At 39.8% G+C, this 19144-nt stretch overlaps 3 protein-coding genes across 4 annotated transcripts; 2 read left to right on the top strand and 1 right to left on the bottom strand.

Annotated features, from left to right (window-relative positions):
- Nucleotides 1-28: 28 nt before the first annotated feature.
- si:dkey-87o1.2 (uncharacterized protein LOC796684 homolog) lies at nucleotides 29-3770 on the bottom strand. Its single transcript, XM_061218539.1, has 4 exons — nucleotides 3311-3770; nucleotides 1384-1438; nucleotides 629-746; nucleotides 29-189 (listed from the first exon to the last, which is right to left on the bottom strand). The coding sequence occupies exons 1-4, from the start codon at nucleotides 3608-3610 to the stop codon at nucleotides 159-161; spliced, it is 504 nt and encodes a 167-aa protein (XP_061074523.1). The 5' UTR covers nucleotides 3611-3770; the 3' UTR covers nucleotides 29-158.
- A 994-nt stretch (nucleotides 3771-4764) lies between these two features.
- zgc:174935 (uncharacterized protein LOC796019 homolog) lies at nucleotides 4765-12808 on the top strand. Its single transcript, XM_061229836.1, has 5 exons — nucleotides 4765-5384; nucleotides 5936-5990; nucleotides 6511-6625; nucleotides 7289-7629; nucleotides 10472-12808. The coding sequence occupies exons 1-4, from the start codon at nucleotides 5088-5090 to the stop codon at nucleotides 7587-7589; spliced, it is 768 nt and encodes a 255-aa protein (XP_061085820.1). The 5' UTR covers nucleotides 4765-5087; the 3' UTR covers nucleotides 7590-7629; nucleotides 10472-12808.
- Nucleotides 12809-15628: 2820 nt separating this feature from the next.
- pmvk (phosphomevalonate kinase) lies at nucleotides 15629-19075 on the top strand. 2 transcript variants are annotated; one of them, XM_061233653.1, is made up of 6 exons: nucleotides 15629-16264; nucleotides 16372-16435; nucleotides 16822-16974; nucleotides 17145-17274; nucleotides 18411-18481; nucleotides 18599-19075. In XM_061233653.1, exons 1-6 carry the CDS (start codon nucleotides 16170-16172, stop codon nucleotides 18641-18643), a joined length of 558 nt encoding a protein of 185 aa, XP_061089637.1. In that variant the 5' UTR covers nucleotides 15629-16169; the 3' UTR covers nucleotides 18644-19075. The 2 variants fall into 2 exon arrangements, with proteins under 2 accessions (XP_061089637.1, XP_061089628.1); XM_061233644.1 differs by lacking the exon at nucleotides 18411-18481 and having other exon boundaries at nucleotides 15715-16264.
- The last annotated feature ends 69 nt before the right edge of the window (nucleotides 19076-19144 follow it).

Raw genomic sequence — 19144 nt, 5'->3', positions numbered from 1 at the left:
TTGAGAAGGAAAAACATAGATTCAATAGTTTGTGTCAATTAAAAATGCTTTATTTCAATGTATATAAGTAGTATACCGTAGGTGTGCATGTATGTGTGTGTATGTTTTTTTGGTTTGGTGGGGGAGGGGAGGGGGTATCAGACGTAATTTCATAACTTCTATTTCGGGGCCGCAGCAGCACACAGCTTCCTGAAAGGCAAAGACAGCACATCGTTATACGCAAGGCTTTATACGGTTTGGTGGCCGATTATACTTGTACACTATTCCCTATCAGAAGTATCTCAGTTCTGCCAGCCTTGGACTTTTGGCTGTTCCGGAGTCTAGATTTTGCTATAATGACCCCTAGGCTCTACAATATTGCTGACAGTTTTTAAAACTAGCCTAAAAACAGATTTTTTTTTTACAGTGTCTTACTTTTACTGTGCTTATTTTTTCTTCTTGTTTTATTATTGCTGTTTTGTATATCACTGTTTTATTTGCTGTTTGTTCTTTTTTTTGTAACTTAATTGTATGCCTTGTATTGTACTTAGTGCTGTACTTGAAAGGTGCAATATAAATAAAATGTTTTATTATACTCTCTGACACATTGAAACATGGTCACTCTCAACAGGATGCTCAATATCCTTACCTTCCCTCTTCCTGTTTCATGTCCACAAATTCACACAACTGGCTGTCCCTGTCCAGAATCCTCTTTTTTAATTCTTGTATTTTCTCCTCTGCTTCTGCTTTCTCCTCTGCTCGTTTAGCTGCAGAGAGGGGAAGCGCAACAGAGGGATAAAAATAACTACAAACATTTTTGGCTGGTCCTACTCATCTGTGGTCTTGAATATCATATGCCCCAGGCCCTTCTACATTTCCCTGAAAATGCAGATGCTTTTTTGATCAGTCTTGGTTTGGTGATGGAAAGGTAAATGTGCAAAACAAATTTTACATTTGGAATGTGAAATGTCAATTGTAGTCCACTGATTTGGAAGGAGACACATGCTGAGGTCCCACAGTTAATGTGACAGTTACTGAACTGAATTTGCTCACATAGGCAGCTCCAATTATTCTGTTCCTCACTGACCATGTGCTGACAGAGGCTATTGAGCAATGAGGTGTGGATTACCCTGCTGAAAACCCCCACTCAGGTTTTATTGACAGTTATCTGTTACCATTTGAGTCTCCTGGCTCTTTTGAGGGGTTAGTATAGTATGTATCTCAACTGGATATACCGCTCCGGTTGGAACATCCTGAGGATGTTTTATGAATGAAAGTGGAATTAAGTTACAGGTGTATCCATGTGGCTGGATTGGACTTGAGGGACAATATAAAGAATATGGCATATGCTTAATTACTTAGCTTGGGTAATTTAAGCCCCAGGACATGTTTAAAAGACCTTACCTTTAAATTTCTCGAGATTTTCATGAGCAGTATGCATGTTCACCTCAACTTCTGGCTTCAGGGGTGAATTGAAAAATAATTGAGGACAGACAGAAAGAGTGGTGGGATGAACAAGAGATAGGCAGAATTAAGTCCATGTGAAAGGTGAAACTGTTAAATAAGGCGAAGTTGCAAAGAGTTGTTTCAAGCCTCCGGGAACTTCTATTTGCTCCGGAAGTGTTATTTTATGACAGTGTTCACAGAATGCAAAACATTATCAATCTAGAAAACTGGATGTCATATACAGTTCTATACATTTGGGGTTGAGATAAAAAGATGAATGAGACATTCAGATGAGAATTTCATCTTTTATTTCCTGTTATTTACACCTAGATGTGTTAAACTACTTAGAACATAGCACCTTTGGTATGAGAACATCACATTTTTAGGTGAGCAAAAGTATTGGAACATAGAGTATTTAATTAAATGAAAGTAAATAACATTTAATATTTGGAAGCATATCCCTTGCTTGCAATAACTGCATCAAGACTGCGCCCCATCACCAAACTGTTGCATTCTTCTTTTGTGATGCTTTTCCAGGCTTTTACTGCAGCCTCTTTCAGTTGTTGTTTGTATCGGGGGGTTTTCCCTTCAATCTCCTCTTCATGAAATGCATGCTCAATTGGATTAAGGTCTGGTGATTGGCTTAGGCAGTCTAAAACCTTGCACATCATCAATAAAGATTAGTAAACCCACTCCAGAAGCAGCCATGCAAGCCCAAGCCATGACACTTCCTACACAGATGAGCTTGTATATTTTGGATCATGAGACTTCTCTGTACTTCCTTGCAAATTGTAATCTCGCTTTCCGATTCTTACTACTGATGAGTGGTTTGCACCTTGTGGTATAGCCTCTATATTGTCTTCTTCGAAAGGTTGATTGAGATACCTCAGCCCCGCACTGTGGAGATTGTTTGTGATGTCAGTGGCTGATGTCTTCGGAGTTTTCTTCACAGCTGTCACAATGTTTCTGTCATCAACTGCTGTTGTTTTCCTTCCTTGTTGACCTGTTCGATGTCTGTTGCTCAGTACACCAGTGGTTTCTTTCTTTTCCAGGACATTCCAAGTTGTTGTACTAGCAATGCTTCTGCAATAGCTCTGATTGATTTCCCCTCTTTTCTAAGCTTCAAAATGGCTTGCTTTTCTCCCAAAGACAGAGCTTTGGTCTTCATGTTGATTTAACCCAAATGCGGTCTTCACAGGCAAAATCCAAGAGTAGACATTCAGAATCATTTATTGTTTAACCAATCAATCTAATATGACAGCTCTGGGCAACAAGAAACACCTGTCAGTAACATGTTCCAATACTTTTGCTCACCTAAGAATTGGGTAGTCTGATACAAAAGGCGATATGTTCTAAGTTCTTTAGCAAATCTAGATAAAAATACCTGGAAATAAAAGCTAAAATTCAGATCTGCGACCTTATGTACTTATTTAATTATGTAATTTGACCTCAAACTCAATTGCCTTCAGTGTATAACAAAAACAAAGGAATTGACCAAGCTAGTCCAATACTTTTGGAGGGGTATTGTACTGTATTTGGCAGCAGTTTCCGCTGATGTTTTATGAAAAAGAAAACATAATTGAAGCAAAAGTCACAATAAGCTCTGTAAAGCAGTTCAATATTATTGCGATGCTACCTAATCTGTTACCATTATTGCATTGCATTATTGATTTCTTCTGTCATCCAGCATGTACTAAACATCAACAAATGGTGTTGACAGGTAGATCAAGATGCCATAAAGCAGATCTTACTCCAGTATGACTCTCAGACACACATTGACTTTTGATTGAACATACCTCAATACATACTGTGAAGTACTACACACTGTATACAGAAATTATTTTATGCTGAATGAGGATAATTATTATGTGGAAAAGTGTTGTACCTTCACAGCCACACATTCTTCAATTTTTGTCAGGACCAGTGCTGCACCAGTGATCATTTCCTTTTTCTTCTTTGCCAGCTCAACTTTCTTGGCGTTGACAGGCCCGAGGACGCTGTTGATTTCCTGGATCTTGAGCTTCGCCTGCACGATCGCATCCTCTAATCTACGCACCTGGTTGGCCGCGTACAGCATGTGTTCCCGCCGCGTCTGGATAGACAGCTCCTGTCGAATGGACTGGAAGGCCAATGTCACCAAGGCCGCGACACAGAGGAGCACCAGCAGAGAGAGAGTCCGCATCATCGCACAGGGACTGGGCTGACAAATGAGCTGTGAAATAGATGGGTTTTCTCTTTCTCTCTCAACACACGACCATGTCACCCTTTCTCTTCCCTGCGCTCAGGCTATCTGTTGCTCTTTCAATAACCTGCCACAGGTCTAGCAACTTTTCCTGTTTTACAGGCTGATAGGGTGTGTGCGAGAGAGAGAGAGAGAGAGAGAGAGAGAGAGAGCGACAGAGCGTGCGAGAGAGAGAAAAAAAAGAGAGAGAGTGTGTGCAAGGACAGATACCTTCTCTTCCTGATTCCCCTCATAACCACACAAATAAAACTTCACAGATTTAACTATTTGTCATCATTATATAAAAAAAACAACTCTTCTTCATATTCAGTCTGAAGTGCATACAGTACTGCAAATGGTGACTTAATGTAGAGTCCAAGGTGAACTGACACTACAGCCAACAGCTTAATTATTTGCAGAGTGTATAGTGACCTCATGCAGAAGCAGTTTGGCAGGATGAACCAGAATATAATGACATGTGAAAAACGCAGACAATTCTCACTATCTGAATTTTCTCTGTAACCCCCACCACAAAAAGAACCAGACAACAACGAAACAATCAGGAATGCCCCATATCAATGTCCATTGTCGATTAAGGTAGAGTATGGAGCGTGGGGGTGGCGCGGATACACCTACACGCAAAATACGGCTATTTTTGAAAAATTGACAAAAATGTACCAGAACATACTTTTAAAAATGTATTCATTATCTTTGAACGCAGTATTCCACTGCCATTAATCCGCAGTTTATGCCTTTGAAAAAATGCATTGTGTAGTCACAGCGTCCTGCTTTTCATATAATGTAAATATCGGCCATTCACCTCGCCTAATTTCCTGAAAAGAAATACAGGAATAGAAAAGTATAAAGTAGTCTGCTTCAAAGCTACTAAATAATTGTGGTAAAAATAAATCAACTTGAAAAAGTTAACAGCATTGGCAGGGAAATCTATTAACATGTTTGATCAAAATTAAAACTGCTTCCAGTTTTAGTCAACAGTGTAACATCTTATTCTGCTAACTTGTTTGACTAAATATGTTAAAGTAGCCTATGAAGTAGCCTACTTGATAATCCACTCCTTACAAACGCTCTGGTATTACTGTACTCTGTCGCTTAATAGGCTGAAAGGGCGGAGGCGGCAACAGGTTGGTCGAGAAAGAACTTTGGTGGAAGGCTACCAATCATTCTTCGGCAGATCAGGAGAAAGAACGAATAATTTATCTACATCTGAGAGAAAACGTCTGAGAGGAAAATCGCTGGATTTAAAAAGCAGAATCCGTTTAACGGAATGAGAACGCGACAGAACGAAAGAGGGGAAATTTGAAATTTAGACGATCCTTGTCGTCCAAGTAGAGGAAAGTGGAAGGAAAGGTAGACGAGAGGAAGACAGAGAGGGCGCACTTGCGAACGCTTCGGGAGACAATTGAGACTTAATCAGATCACCATGAAGGTGTCTGCTGTTATAATAGTAATTTCGGCGATTATCAGCATGGCTTTGAGTGTGTTGATGTACTTGAAGAGGAATGACGAGGCGATTATGGTTAAGAAATCCTCCTTCATGGACATAAAGGTCCGAGTGACTCGTGACGTTCTCGGAGAGTACCAAACTGAGGCGGAAAAGATGCAGACGGACCTTGATGAAGGCACCAAGGAGGTGCAGGCACAGAACTTAATTTTACAGAATGGAAAAGCTGAAAACAAGCCGAAAAGTGATGAACTGGCAGCTTGCCACGAAGAATTGGTGAGAAAGGGGCACAGATATGAGGGCCGGAGAGGGATTGAAGGGGCAGGGAAATACCTCGTAGCCAGGTGTAAGGATGCAGTTAAATATGAATTGTATGGGGTCTATTGACACCCACTACTTGCATGACAGTCAGATTAGGAATCAAGACTGATAATTCTGCTCCCAGAAATCAGGAAGATGTGACATATACAACAGGCTTCAGAAAGTGATAGATTTATGCCATATATGTATTTTATGGACATAACAAGACGTTTGTGCTTCTTGTCTATCACATGAAATGTGGTGGTGGTGTGTGTAGCATACAATTATACATATACATATACAATGATTTTTAAAAAGTTTTTATTTTATTACATTATCATGCCAACCTGTTTCTGCCTGCAGCAGGTCACTATACAATAATTAAGCTGATGGCTGTAGAGTCAGATAACCTTGGTCTCTACATGAAATCTCCTTTGCAATACTGTATGCACTTCAAAATGAATATACAGACAATTTGTCCTAAAATAATAAGATAAGAAATCTCTCTCTCACACACACGTTTATAGAAGAAAATGAGAGAAGAAACTACTGCTGAACGGACGGAACTGAAAGCTGCCACAGGTAAGACACATTTTTTTATCTCTCTTTTACAGTATAGATATGCAGTATATACGGTACGCGCACATTATGGAAACACGGCACTTAAAGAAGAGGATGGGTACTTTTAAAGTGAAAACTTTTATCTGTGCCCTCCAATTATCTTCTTTGAACATTATGTGACCATCATATATATGCATTTTATGTAGAAAAGGACTGGACAAAGGAGTACATGTTTAAGCTGCTGTCCAAATTTTCAATAGTAAAATACATGAACTGCTCAATTATTTCAGCATGAACTAATACAGATAGAAAGGTGTCATGATTATTCCTTCACACAAGTGCTGATTATTTCTTCATTTTTGTTTTATGTTGGTGTTGCATTTATTACACCAGAAATATCACTGCATGCCATTATCTGATGATTAGTAATCAGGGAACAGGCCCACTGTGGCTTCAGCAAGTGGCCCTGAACACTGGCATCTGCCAAACAAAGCAAATAGTCTGATATGTCTGATTGAAAAATTGCGTAATGCCCATCTAGAGGAAGATGGAAAGGAAAGAGCTGGCTGGGAGAAGGAGATTGCTGACCTCAAACAGCAGCTGGAGCAGAAGAGCAAAGTGTGTGACTTTGTGAAGAAGGATTCAGCAGAGGGCATGTAAGTAGCATGCATGCCCATGCACACCCAGAATTATCGCTATGACTATCGGCATGTGTGCATGCACACTGATGAAGCAGAACGTTCCGGAAATAGTCTCTCAGCTATGTCAACTGCCATTTTGCACGTGACGCCCTGTGAATCCGGTTGGATTTTGATTGGCTGTCAGTATTTTACAGTGTTTTACAGCTGGAAGAAATTGCTCTGAAAGTGATCCCAATGATATTGCTCATCCCTGCCATTGTTGTTATAGTTGTGGGGTGCGACTCCATCATCCACTTGAGAATTATTTTTAAAATAATAATAGTTATCATTCTTGGTGTGGATGGGCCTTTAGTCTGGGGCACTGTTCACATTGATGAGGGTCCACTCCCTTGGCCCATCAGCTTTGAGTTGTTTCTAGCTTTGAATGTTCGTAATGATACTCAACATTCAGATCAAGAAATAAAGAAATGTTCATTTGAGTGAGACAATGAAGAGTAAAGAAGAAAAGCCGGCATTAACAGTAGATTAAAAGTAGTTTGTCTTGCTGGCCCTCTTTAAAGACTGATTCATAATGTTATCACATAAGGTTCCTCGCAGTCTATATACGTATGTGCAGTATGCAGTACTGTCTGCTTGAAAAAAGAGTTGGTGATGGAAATTAATTGCCATTTATTTCAGGAAACTGTGTGGGACCCCACTTCCAGAGCCCCCCAAACAAGAAGCCCCAAAAGTAGAAGCCCCAAAAGCAGAGGCCCCAAAGGCAGAGCCCCCAAAAGCAGAGGCCCCAAAGGCAGAGCCCCCAAAAGCAGAGGCCCCAAAAGCAGAGGCCCCCAAAGCAGAGGCCCCAAAAGCAGAGGCCCCAAAAGCAGAGGCCCCCAAAGCAGAGGAACCCAAAGCAGAGGCCCCAAAAGCAGAGGAACCCAAAGCAGAGGCCCCAAAAGCAGAGGAACCCAAAGCAGAGGCCCCAAAGCCAAAATAGAAATAACCACCCAAAAAGCTCTTCACAACAAACAGCCCAGGTAGGTAAACTTTCATGTATGCTTTTGTGAAACAGTGTATGCTTTATCCATGTGCATGTCAGCCTATCACATATCAGAGAGGTGTGCACTATGGTCATTATGTACTCCATGCCAAAAAGAAACCAAAAAGAAAGGGAAAAAGTAGTGACAAAACACTAGGGGACTCACAAGAGTCCCCATCCAAACAATTTTTATACAAATCAAGACATAAGAAAACAAGCAAACAGACAAAAGTCTTTTTTGTGTGATATAACAAGTAATAAAATAACAAAGATGCACAGTTCTCAGCTAGTTACCTTACATTGTTCTGAGAAAAACCATGAGATCCCACCTTTCTAATGAAATGGTCTGAGAAAGAGAGTTTGTTCAACTGGTCCAACTGGTTCAACACCTGATTAGTAGACTGGCCCGTCAGCATTCAAACCCTAGTATTGTACCAGCATGAACCTTTATCCTCCTCTGTTTTAACCTCTGTCTTTATATTTTCCTCTGTGGCTACAGTTCTGTCACTCCAATCAGACTAACCTTTCTAGCATGAAAGGGGCATCGACTATCAGCAAAGCATTTTAGAAAAAAAGAAAAATATGGTAATTCTTCTCTCCTAACACCAACAAAAATAAGTAAAGAGTTAAAGACGTAAAATATATTAATTTATTAGTTATTAATAAGTTATTAATAAGTCATAAGTAATATGTTTATTAATGAGTAGCTACATGAAAAGATGTATGGGCAAACTGCTGTCCTGAATGAGCAGGTGTGTGTGGGATGACCAGGCAGAAAGGTATTTTCGAAACAGGCTTTGCCACTCACAGGAGTGTTGATGTTTAAGAACAGGTTCTTTCTAGCAGGCTCTTCTAAATCGGACTGAACTAGACAGAGCCCAGGGAAAAGGCAAAGATGAGCAAAAAGCTCTTCTCCAGCACGTACAGCATTTATAGATAAATCATATACATTTAATTTAAATACATTTGTTTATCTAGTATTATGTACTTCATTACATAATTCATTTTTGCTATTAGCAAAATATAACCATTTCTGCCACCAATTATTTATTTCGCAAAACATAAACAACAAAGGACAAGCATATAAAAGTCCTGTAACAGATGTACAGCTGGATAAGGCGATTAATGTTCAGTGCGGAGCTATGCACTAGAGCTGTGTTCCCTCTCAGACTGGGGCCTACAAAAGGCCTTGTTCAATCATCAACTACTGAACGCTGTCACTGTCAACCTGTAGGCCATAGAGAGTTTTACCAGGGAGGAGGTTACTAGTAGGCTAGAAGGCATACTCAATACTAACAATGTCTTAGCCAATATTGAGAGAGGGGATAAAAAAATATTGGATAAATTACATAAACTAAAGACAAATAAGGCAGCAGGCCCAGATGGCATATTTTCAAGGGTACTCAAAGAGTTAAGCTAAGTGGAGGCAGAAACACTGGGGGTTTTCAAGACCAGGCTTGATACGGTGTTAGATTCTATTGAGCTTTTAGGCAATTTAGGCAGTTGGTACACTTAGGGGTGGGAAAAGGCAAGCATTGCTGGGCTGAATGGCGTGTTCGCCATTACCTTATGTTATGTTATGTTATAGGACCTCCACTGCAGTTAAACAGAAATATTCTGAAATAGAGTGGCTTCAGAAAGTATTCAGACCCCTTCCCTTTTTGCACACTTTATTGTGTTGCAGATTTAATTTCAAAATTGATAAAATTGCAATCAATCTACAATGAATGACCAACCCATATTGACAAACATTTTTGCAAATATATTAAAAATCAAAAACTGAAAGCCCTGGACAGTTGCATCTCATACACATACACGCCACCCCACCCCCAACCCATACACATATGCAAAACCAAGGGTTTATTAGCTAGTGCAAGAGCTTCAAAAGTTTTAGTGACACTAACAAAAGGATGGGCCAGGCCTGGAGGTGAAAAGGGTTAAATACACCAGAGGAATAAGAGGCCTGCGTGTAGTCACCACTAATATGCTCACCAGTGCCCCCTGCAGCCCATTTTATTTATAGTAGACAAACCAGCACCCCTGCAACCTTCAGGTATGAATCATTTTGAGAATGACACATTCAGTCATTTAGGAAATGTTAGGTGAGTGAAAGATCAGCCAAGTGATATCCAGACTTCTTTTTTTTCCTTCCAAGGAAATCCTCTATTTACTTCCTTCCCATCACTTCTGCATGCTCTTCTCATTCGCCCCTGGGTGAATGTCTCAAGCACACATGATACAAGTAATAATGTGCCTCTGGGTGTGTCGAAGTGTCCCTGAGCAAGTCAGCTAACCCCCTAAATGGTCCTGACGAGCTGGTCGGTGCCTTGCATGGCAGCCAATCGCTGTTGGTGTGTGAGTGTGTGTATGAATTGGTGAATGAGAAGCATCAATTGTACAGTGCTTTGGACAAAGGTGCTACATAAATTCCAACCATTTATCATTTACCTCTTCCTCTAGTGTTCATGTGTGCAGTGTGTGAACTTGAACTAATGTGGCGTGTGCATGCTAAGAGGGCACAATGAAACTGTATTTTGTTTGCATTAATTTACATGGTATATTTTACCCCGTATAGGATGTATTGTATCGTTTACTTTGATTGTTTGATTTAATTGTTATGCTTTATAATGGCCAGTGATGATGAAACTCTCTTTCAAAGGGACAGTCAGCACACAGTCATGTCCTTTCTTTCCACATTACCCATTAGTGTATACACATGGAGGGACCAATGAAATTATGACTGAAGTAGGACCTGTATGTTTCATGATGATGGCAGTCTTTCAAGTTCCTGTTTGCTATCCATGCTGAACTGATACTGTTGCATTTCTCTTCCCTTCAAGGCAAACAGGGACGGACACAGTCTGGGGGAAAAAACAAAGAGAAGCATACACGTGGATGAGAACCTGTAGTGGGATTTTTGTTTCCTTTCTTCCCTCTGTACTCCTTATCTGTGTCTCCCACTCTGTACTGAAATTTTTATGAATAATGAAATTACCTGAAAGAAATGTCAGACACATAAAACATATAACAAATAAAAGTTATCTCTGCATAACTGATAATACAGAATACATATATTTAGTCAACCTAATGCTGTAAGCTTTAACCATAAAAATTTCCCCCGCAAAATGATCACATTTGTTGCGCTCCAAGGTTTAAGCTCAATCTACGTAGTGTACATATAAATAATAGACCTAAGGCTGAGAAAAATAAGGCATGTCATTTCCTTGTACAGTATGGTTTGTTATATTTGAATGGGGGAAAGAGGGAGGCAGTTGTTAATGGTGTAACCATTCTTACTTGTGGATTGAATGAATTTAATGCAATTGAATGCTGTTGCCTCATACCCCATGCCCTGTCGTTAACCTTGCCTGAGACTGTGTGTGTCTCCCTCAGGGGATGCCTGTAGTACATTTATATGTTTCTCTGTTTACTTGCATTGACATTTGGGAGTGCTGTATCCTCTCCCTGTCAATTCCCATTGATGGGGTCACCTCACAATGACTGTCCTATTGCATTGGCAACAATCCCAGTAGTCTAATAATATGGTTTGCAAAGCCAATATTGGTGGTCGGTCAGCATTTATAAAGGATACAAAAAGGTCAATATATTTGGGTGTGAATTCACCAAGAATTAGGAAAACAAGGCAACTCCAAACCAACAGTTAATTCTGGGAAGCAGGGCTTTCCTTCTTCAGACAGACTTTTTTGGGTACCAGAACACAATCTAATAATGCTATGTTTCAGTACTTTTTGTGCTGTAACCCTGAGAGAATGTGAATGATCGGACATTGACTGTGTCTGTACTGCTGAGCTCTCTTCTCTAAGCAATGGTACCCCCGGGCTTACAATTAGAGAGGGAAATAGGCCACTGCCAATCCAGCCCAACTGATCCTATAAGGACATTGTTTCTATTTGGGGTGATGGGGGTGGGGGTGTAAAAAGGGAAGTGGAGGTGGCAAGAAGAAAGTTGGAGCAGCAGAAAAATCTTATATCAAAACCAAATAAATAGATGAGTGCAGGTGGGTCCTGTATGCAGATTGTTAGGTCCAGAGATAAAAAGCATAAGAACTATGTGAAGCAAGTTAGATGTAGGAACTACTCCACCATTCTGGAGAGTCCTAGAATCCCAGCAGACCAAAAATCAGACACCAACCTTTTATATCAAATGTGACTTCTCATGTATTTTCATGCCATTTCATTTTGAGTAAAAGACTGTTTGTATGTTGGACAATTTTGTGAACAATTCGGAAACTAAAAATGAACATAAAATATCTCTAATATTCTTATATTCTCTTCTCACTTGAAAATAATTCTGAGATAGCTACTAGAAATACATTTAAATATGGGTTGCCAAAGTGCAAGATGTGCCAGTACAGTAAAAGGAAAACAAACAATGTGATGCTTGTTTTTTGCAAGTCGGTTATGCAAATTGCCACAAGCACACACTCAGTTGAGCACTATGTAGACTATTTGTACGATCAAGCATCACACGGCATGATTTCTTTTTATGTTTCACACACTTTTGCCAAAGATTGAAGCGAAATCTTCGATTCACTCAGACATGGGGACAAATTGAAAGGATATACTAATTCCTTCTTTAAAATGGTATGGGGTGCTCCTATTTCAAGCTCTGACAGTGAATTACAGTGACATTACTTTACTTTAGATTACTTTTGTCATTGTTATTAGCACAGGTGATTAGACTGTACTTAATGATGTAAAATAGTGTATTTTATCATATCAAATATGGAGTGAGATTTTTAGGACAACATTGTACTTCGGCAAGACTCAGCAGGCAGCTAAAACCTGGTGTACATGAAACTGTTTTTTATTTAAGATAGCATGTTACATGTCACATAATGGCAAGTAATAACATCAAGTAACTTATTTAAACTGCTATGGGGCTTGCGTGCTATATTCTAGAGGAATAACATATCATTTTATGATTGATGTGAAACCCTGACCTTTGATGTGAAACGCATGTGAAAGACGGACTGTTACTCACTGAAATATTGGGGAACAGAGCATAAGGTGTCATTAATCCATGATGTGGAGTGAGAGCAAATAGAGTGTTGCAGGATAGGGTGCTCTGAATACAGCCTTTTTGATGATTTTATGCACCATGGAACACAGTGAAACACTGCAATAAACAGCAACGAAATACTGTAACAAGCAAAACTATGTGTTTCCATTTGGAGTACTGCCTTTCTTTCTTAAACTGACTTTCTTGTGGCCTGACTTCAGAACTTAAAGCAAAAGACCAGTAAAACTTTTCCTGATAGGGAAGTGCACCTAATGCTTTCTCTGAAACAACCCTGATACAGTCTGTGTTTTAAATCAAAACTATACTTGGCACATTCTGTATTGTTCCAAACATGAACATAGTCTTCTTTTTCCTGCTGAATCAACTTTTAAGCAAAACATCTTTATCATACGGCTGAGCAAACAACTTTATCTAACTGCTGACGAACACACAGACACAAGAACACATGATTACTTAAAAGTTATCCCTTCATTATACACAGTCTTCCACTATGGAAGCACATGAAAGAACATCATCAAGTTGGACATGGGTATGTATCTTAATGTATTTTAACACAAATCTTCCAAACTGATAAAATGTGAAATAACCATATCATATTCACAAACCTGAAGAATATGTATATATATATATATATATATATATATATATATATATATATATATATATATATATATATATATATGCAGTTACATATGTAGTGTTCATATCTGCATAGTTTCAGGTTCTGATTCTGTGATTAGGAGTTCATGGCCGAATGAAAATCAGCCCTATTGATCCCATAATGTAGGCCTCACTGATCAATACATCATTAAATAAACAACAACCCCATCTGCTGAGGGATGTCCCGATACCGGCTTGGGTATAAAAGCACTGACACTCAAATTGCTACACTAATACCCTCACTGCGACATTGATACAATTTACAACTAATTACACCAGAGACCTACACATCAGAGCAGACGGTACATGCTCAGTACATTTTCTACACATATTAATTCACATTCCACTATAGGAGGCATATTACGCATATTGTATACTAACACAAAAAGTGACTTGAACTATGCATGATCACCATCATGCATTGCATTTACATGCTAAATGATTATCCCAACCTATGCTTTATTGCTGAGGACGCACTGGCCAGCAATGGACATCATGAGTGTGAGTACAGGTGCCTGTATTTGTTTGTGTCTGTGTGAACCTTCCAAACTGTCTGAAGTTGAATGCAGTGGCTTCGCCTGCACCAGCATCACAGTGACATGATGTGCATACCTGTGTCTTTCAGTTGCGGCAGTCCCAGTATAAATGTATAAAAGTGAACCGGTATAGGCGTGGTGTCTTGTCAGACTCGTCTTCCTTGTGTGTGACAAGTGTGTTTATCTACCAGAATATTTCCGTGTCACGCCTTAGTTCAAATGTCCAATTGGTTGCTGCTTCATATAATATCCCTTGTTCATTTTCTTCTCTGTACCTCCTCTCCACCCGCCCCACACCTTCCTCTTCCGCTCTCCCACCTGTATTATTACAGACCCCCCTGCCAAAAACATTCAGGTACACGGGCAGAAGGCCAGGCTCCATCCTGACCAGGAGCTGTGTGATATGTTTGATATTCGGTTGTTCTACAGTGTAACATGTCAACTAAATATCAGACATATTCCTGCAGAGCCTGGACACATTCAGCTAAGATAGCACGGCATGCAGAATATCTGAACAATGTATGACATGAGATAAACAGTCATAATTATAATGATTCACGGCTGATATAATAGTAACACTTATCTGTGATTATCATTGTCTTTGCTAGTCTCAGATTACACTTAATTTACTTAATATGTGCAGATCATACTTAATTTATTTGCCTCATTATACTTAATATGTTTTACTTTGCTGCATCATATCTGGTGTACTGTAAAGACTTTCATCACCAGTTATAAAACACACAGTGATTTTATGTGATCAATTATACTGTCCTTTTTGCTGAATTAAAATGTTATGTTTCGAGAGGATATGTGCAATTGTAATCAGAATTCATACATTCATACAACTCTAGTGTGGGAAGTTTTTTGGAAAAAATTAATTTACAAACCACCTGAGAATTTACCAGGTGAAAAGAGGTCTGTCATATTATTTTCCATATACTGATGCATAGAATCATAAATATGTCTGCCCTGGAGTTTTATTATGCATTAAATAAAAGTAAAATTATTTTATTACTAACAGGTTTATTATGCTGCATAGGATTTCCCCCAGACTGATTATTCGAATAATTAATTATTAAATGTTTGCCACGTTTAAAATAAATCTACATTTCTTCAAGAACGGCATGTGTGTATTGTGTGTCCAGTCCAAATAGAATTTCTCTACATTTTTGCAGTTCTGAAAATCCACCTAGCTGGCGCTCTTGCACCAGCGAGCGCATCTACAAACCATAGATATGCTCTATGGCTAGATGCATAATGATTCAACTGGAGACAACTTCCGCTTTACCGGTTCCACGGATTCCTACGGGAGCTGCTCAATGGCGCATTAAGTCAGTTTATGGAGGCTGCCATGTTTGAGTTTCATGCGTTCGTAGCACAAGAGCATGCGCTCTAAGGGGGAATACTAGGCACCAGAGCAGACGCAGACGCACTGGGTAGCTAAACGTGAAGGGATGAATAGGAATAGAAAAAATCATATATATATATATATGTTCTTCTGTGCGGCACAGAAAAAGTTCGGTCCCTGGAGTAAATAGTCATAATGTAAAAGTAAGCTATTGTCCATATAAACTATAATTTCGCCAGGGTAGTTTTGAATGGGGAAACTAGGAAATGTGCTTTTTGGCACCGGGGTCTTAATAAACTGCAATGCCTCCGCTGACCACTGGAGAGTGCAAGCTTCTGAGGGAATGTTAATATCTGATTCGTTTATTCCGTAAAGTCTATGGTTTGTTCACAGTGGACGGGATCATTATGATGTCGGGGGACTTTACTAGTTGATCGTTGTCAATATGTAAATTCATGAATAATTAAAACATATGGAATCTTAACTTTAAATGTTAAGGGTTAATATTTTAGGCGTGTTTCAATTATTGATGTCCATCGTACATATTCGCTGTATGCTTTTCTATCTTTGAAAAGTTTAGCTACCCCGATTTTTGCATTCGACTACGATAACCTATGGCAGACGCCGAGAAAGTCTTCCGATGTTACCGTATGAGCTTGTGGACTGGAGTACATATGACGTCCTATCGCTGTCATTTAAATCACGTAGTTCCATATTACAATGCATTGGATGTACATAATGATTAATGTCAAAGTAAATAATGTTAATAATTATCCACTGTTACACCTGTAACCTAATTCATTGCAAACGCTTAAGAAAACACCAACGATCTACGTTCTCTATATTTTACGGTAATTACAGTGTCTGAGCATGGTGTGATTCACTGTGACATCGCGGCAATATGCCGAATTGTATATCAAGTTAGTGTTAACAAGTTAGAATTCCGTTATGGCAACGATGATGGCTAAACCGAAGCTCATACTTCTTTTCAGCGGTAAACGTAAATCCGGGAAAGATTACGTTACAAACCTGATTCACCAGAGGTAAGAGATCTGGATTTTAGTAGGCTAGTTACTGTTACCGGACTAGCTTAATAGCATTACATTTTCACCCATATTAAAGTTTCCATGTTCTTTGCATCTATCGCTAGACTTGGCAATGAAATATGTTGTATCCTGCGACTGTCTGGTCCGCTCAAAGAACAGTATGCTCGGGTGAGTTGGCACGCAGCTAGCGCATTTAATTTAATTTTGGTCTTCGGGTGTGATTTAGAAGTGTATTTCAAGTCATTCATTAACAGCAGCGAAGATGGGAAGCTACCGTTGCACGTTATTTATCAGAACTGAGGAAACTTGTCTTCGTATATAATTAAAAATACTAAATATTGGAAACAAAGTAAACATGTGCTTCCTCCCCGTCCTCGTCTAGTAGCCTAGCTAGGCATCCCTCATCATTATTCCCCAAAGCGAAGTTTCGTAATTTAACGAAATTACCATTATGCCAGGTCTTGACCCTTTACTAACGTCATTGCACTTTTATCACGCTATGAATGAATTGCTCATTCTCTAGTGTCAGACAACCTTTATCCCGTTCGACATAGGAACGGGGACTAGACTTCGAAGAACTACTGGGATCAGGGCAGTACAAGGAGCAATACCGTGCTGACATGATCGCATGGGGCGAGAGGCGGAGAGAACAGGACCCTGGGTTTTTCTGTCGCCTTGCCCAGATGGGCGCCACGCAACCTATATGGGTGAGTGAACCTAAGGATATTCCCACTTTTAAATTAGATGGATTGGCCAAATAGCACAATTTTTCAGCCAGAAGGTAGAAAAGTGAAATCAGCTGGCTTGAGTTCATGGATGGAAGAAACCCGTAACAAACCACTATATTCACTAATTTCCGTAATACATGTTGGTCCAGATTGTGAGTGATGCCAGGCGCCTGTCAGATCTCCAATGGTTCTCAGCGGAGTATCCAGGCAAGACCCGCTGTATTCGGGTTGAAGCTGCAGAACACACCAGGCGTCAGAGAGGCTGGGAATTCATGCCTGGTATGTGGGCTACAATGTATACAGCCACAAAAGTTTTTTAATGTGCCTTCCTTCTCTTACACCTCAAACTCCATCCCTGGAGGGCCGCAGTCCATGCTGGATTTTGTGACGTTCTTTCAATCAGCAGTCAAGTTGGGCCTTAGACACAAAGTATGCAGAGTATTTAGCCAATCAATTACTTTTAAATTAAGCACTACAAGTACAAAAATCTATCAAAAACCAGCACACGGCAGGATTTCTGCTTGAGTATTGAGTACGCTAGTCCATAAGATACTCAAATCTGAAAGTAGTACTGCTGATTTTCTTCTACTTCATAATTGTAAATTAATGCCACTAATTGGCGATAAAACTCATGTGGCATCACAAGCTTAAATCAGTTCTGCTTAGAACAGGGTCGCAGTGTCTGTAGGTTTTTGGGGTTCCTTCCAATAAGCTGTCAGTGAAGGCCTTGAGAACAAGGTGTGTGGATTCTTTAGCCAGTCAATGAACCACAGGTTGCGAGAACATAACAAAAACCAGCAGACACTGCGGCCCTCCAGGACTGGAGTTTGACATCTGTGGCTTAGAATGAATGAAAACAGGCAGTACTGCAGTCCTCCAGGGCCAGATTTGAGTATCCTTGATTATGGCCGTGCTTATATGCATGGGAAAATCAGGAACACCGCCTACAGCAGGGGTGCACAACTCCAGTCCTGGGGGTTTTCTTACGACCAATTTTCTGGCAGCTTCATAAACTATGCTGGTTCAATCCTGTACGTTAGGACACACAAGCTGTGGCTGTAGCAGATGCTTATTAAAATGTCAGATGAAGATATGATTGACCCAATTCAATAATTAATAACAGAAGTTGGCACAAAATCCTTAAATGAATTGACCCTTGTTGTGCACTCCTTGCCTGCGCACTTCCAGATATCCTGCTCAAAATTCTGACCCTGAATTTTAGGCCTTATTTTCGATATACAATTTTTAAGGTTTTGATTAGGCTAGGGACATTTGATTCTAAATCAAATGTCTGCTAATCATGGTCAAACAAGCAGGACTTAAATGATGGTGCCAGCACTCTAATTCTAATTCTCATTTTCCATTGAAAGTTGCGACCCTCAGCCACTAATTGATGCAGGCTGTGTCTAATGCAGGGGTGGGCAATTCCAGTCCTGGAGGGTCAGCATATGCAGGTTTTGGCTGCCATTCATGCACTTCAAGAAAGGTAGCTAAAATGTCAGATGTTGTAAATGTTAGGGCTAATTAAGTAATTAAGGCTGGGAGTTGGTCATCTGTTTTACATGTCCCTTAAAGATTTCACTTGCCTACCTTTTTTCTGCAGGAATTGATGATGCAGAGTCAGAGTGTGGGCTGGACCGTGGGATAAATTATGATTGGATTATCCATAACGAAGAAGATTTAGTGCCATTGGAGGAGCAATTGCAAGCGCTCCTCTCATTGGCACAGGAAAAAGCAGGAATGGAAGTCAGAGGAGAACAGCCAACTTTTATCAGGAACTGAAACGCATGCTAACCTCGGAAACTACATAAATTATTGAGCATATTTTTATGCACAGTATACTAGAAGTTCAGATAATTACCAGAGTGTGGTACTGACCTTGCACAGAGCACAAGGTATACAATTATGCCAAAGGCTTCTGTTGTATGGGGCAAAATATTGCGGTTAAATCAAGGTCCATAGGGGGACAATACAGAGATGTGTTTCTGATACACCCGAGCTTCAGGGTCCAAAGTGTGTGGTCGTCTTGCAATAATGCATTTCCAACTTCACCTTTAATGTAATTAAAGCATTGAATGTCCTAATGTGTACTGCAGTTTCAAATGCATGAAAATGCAGCAAATGAAAGTGATGGTGGTTGCAAACAAAA

Source organism: Conger conger, chromosome 1, assembly GCF_963514075.1.
Source record: "Conger conger chromosome 1, fConCon1.1, whole genome shotgun sequence".
In the NCBI taxonomy this organism is placed as follows: Eukaryota; Metazoa; Chordata; class Actinopteri; order Anguilliformes; family Congridae; genus Conger; species Conger conger.
Note: the sequence above shows the minus strand (reverse complement) of the source record. Positions and strands in the feature narration are given on the sequence as shown.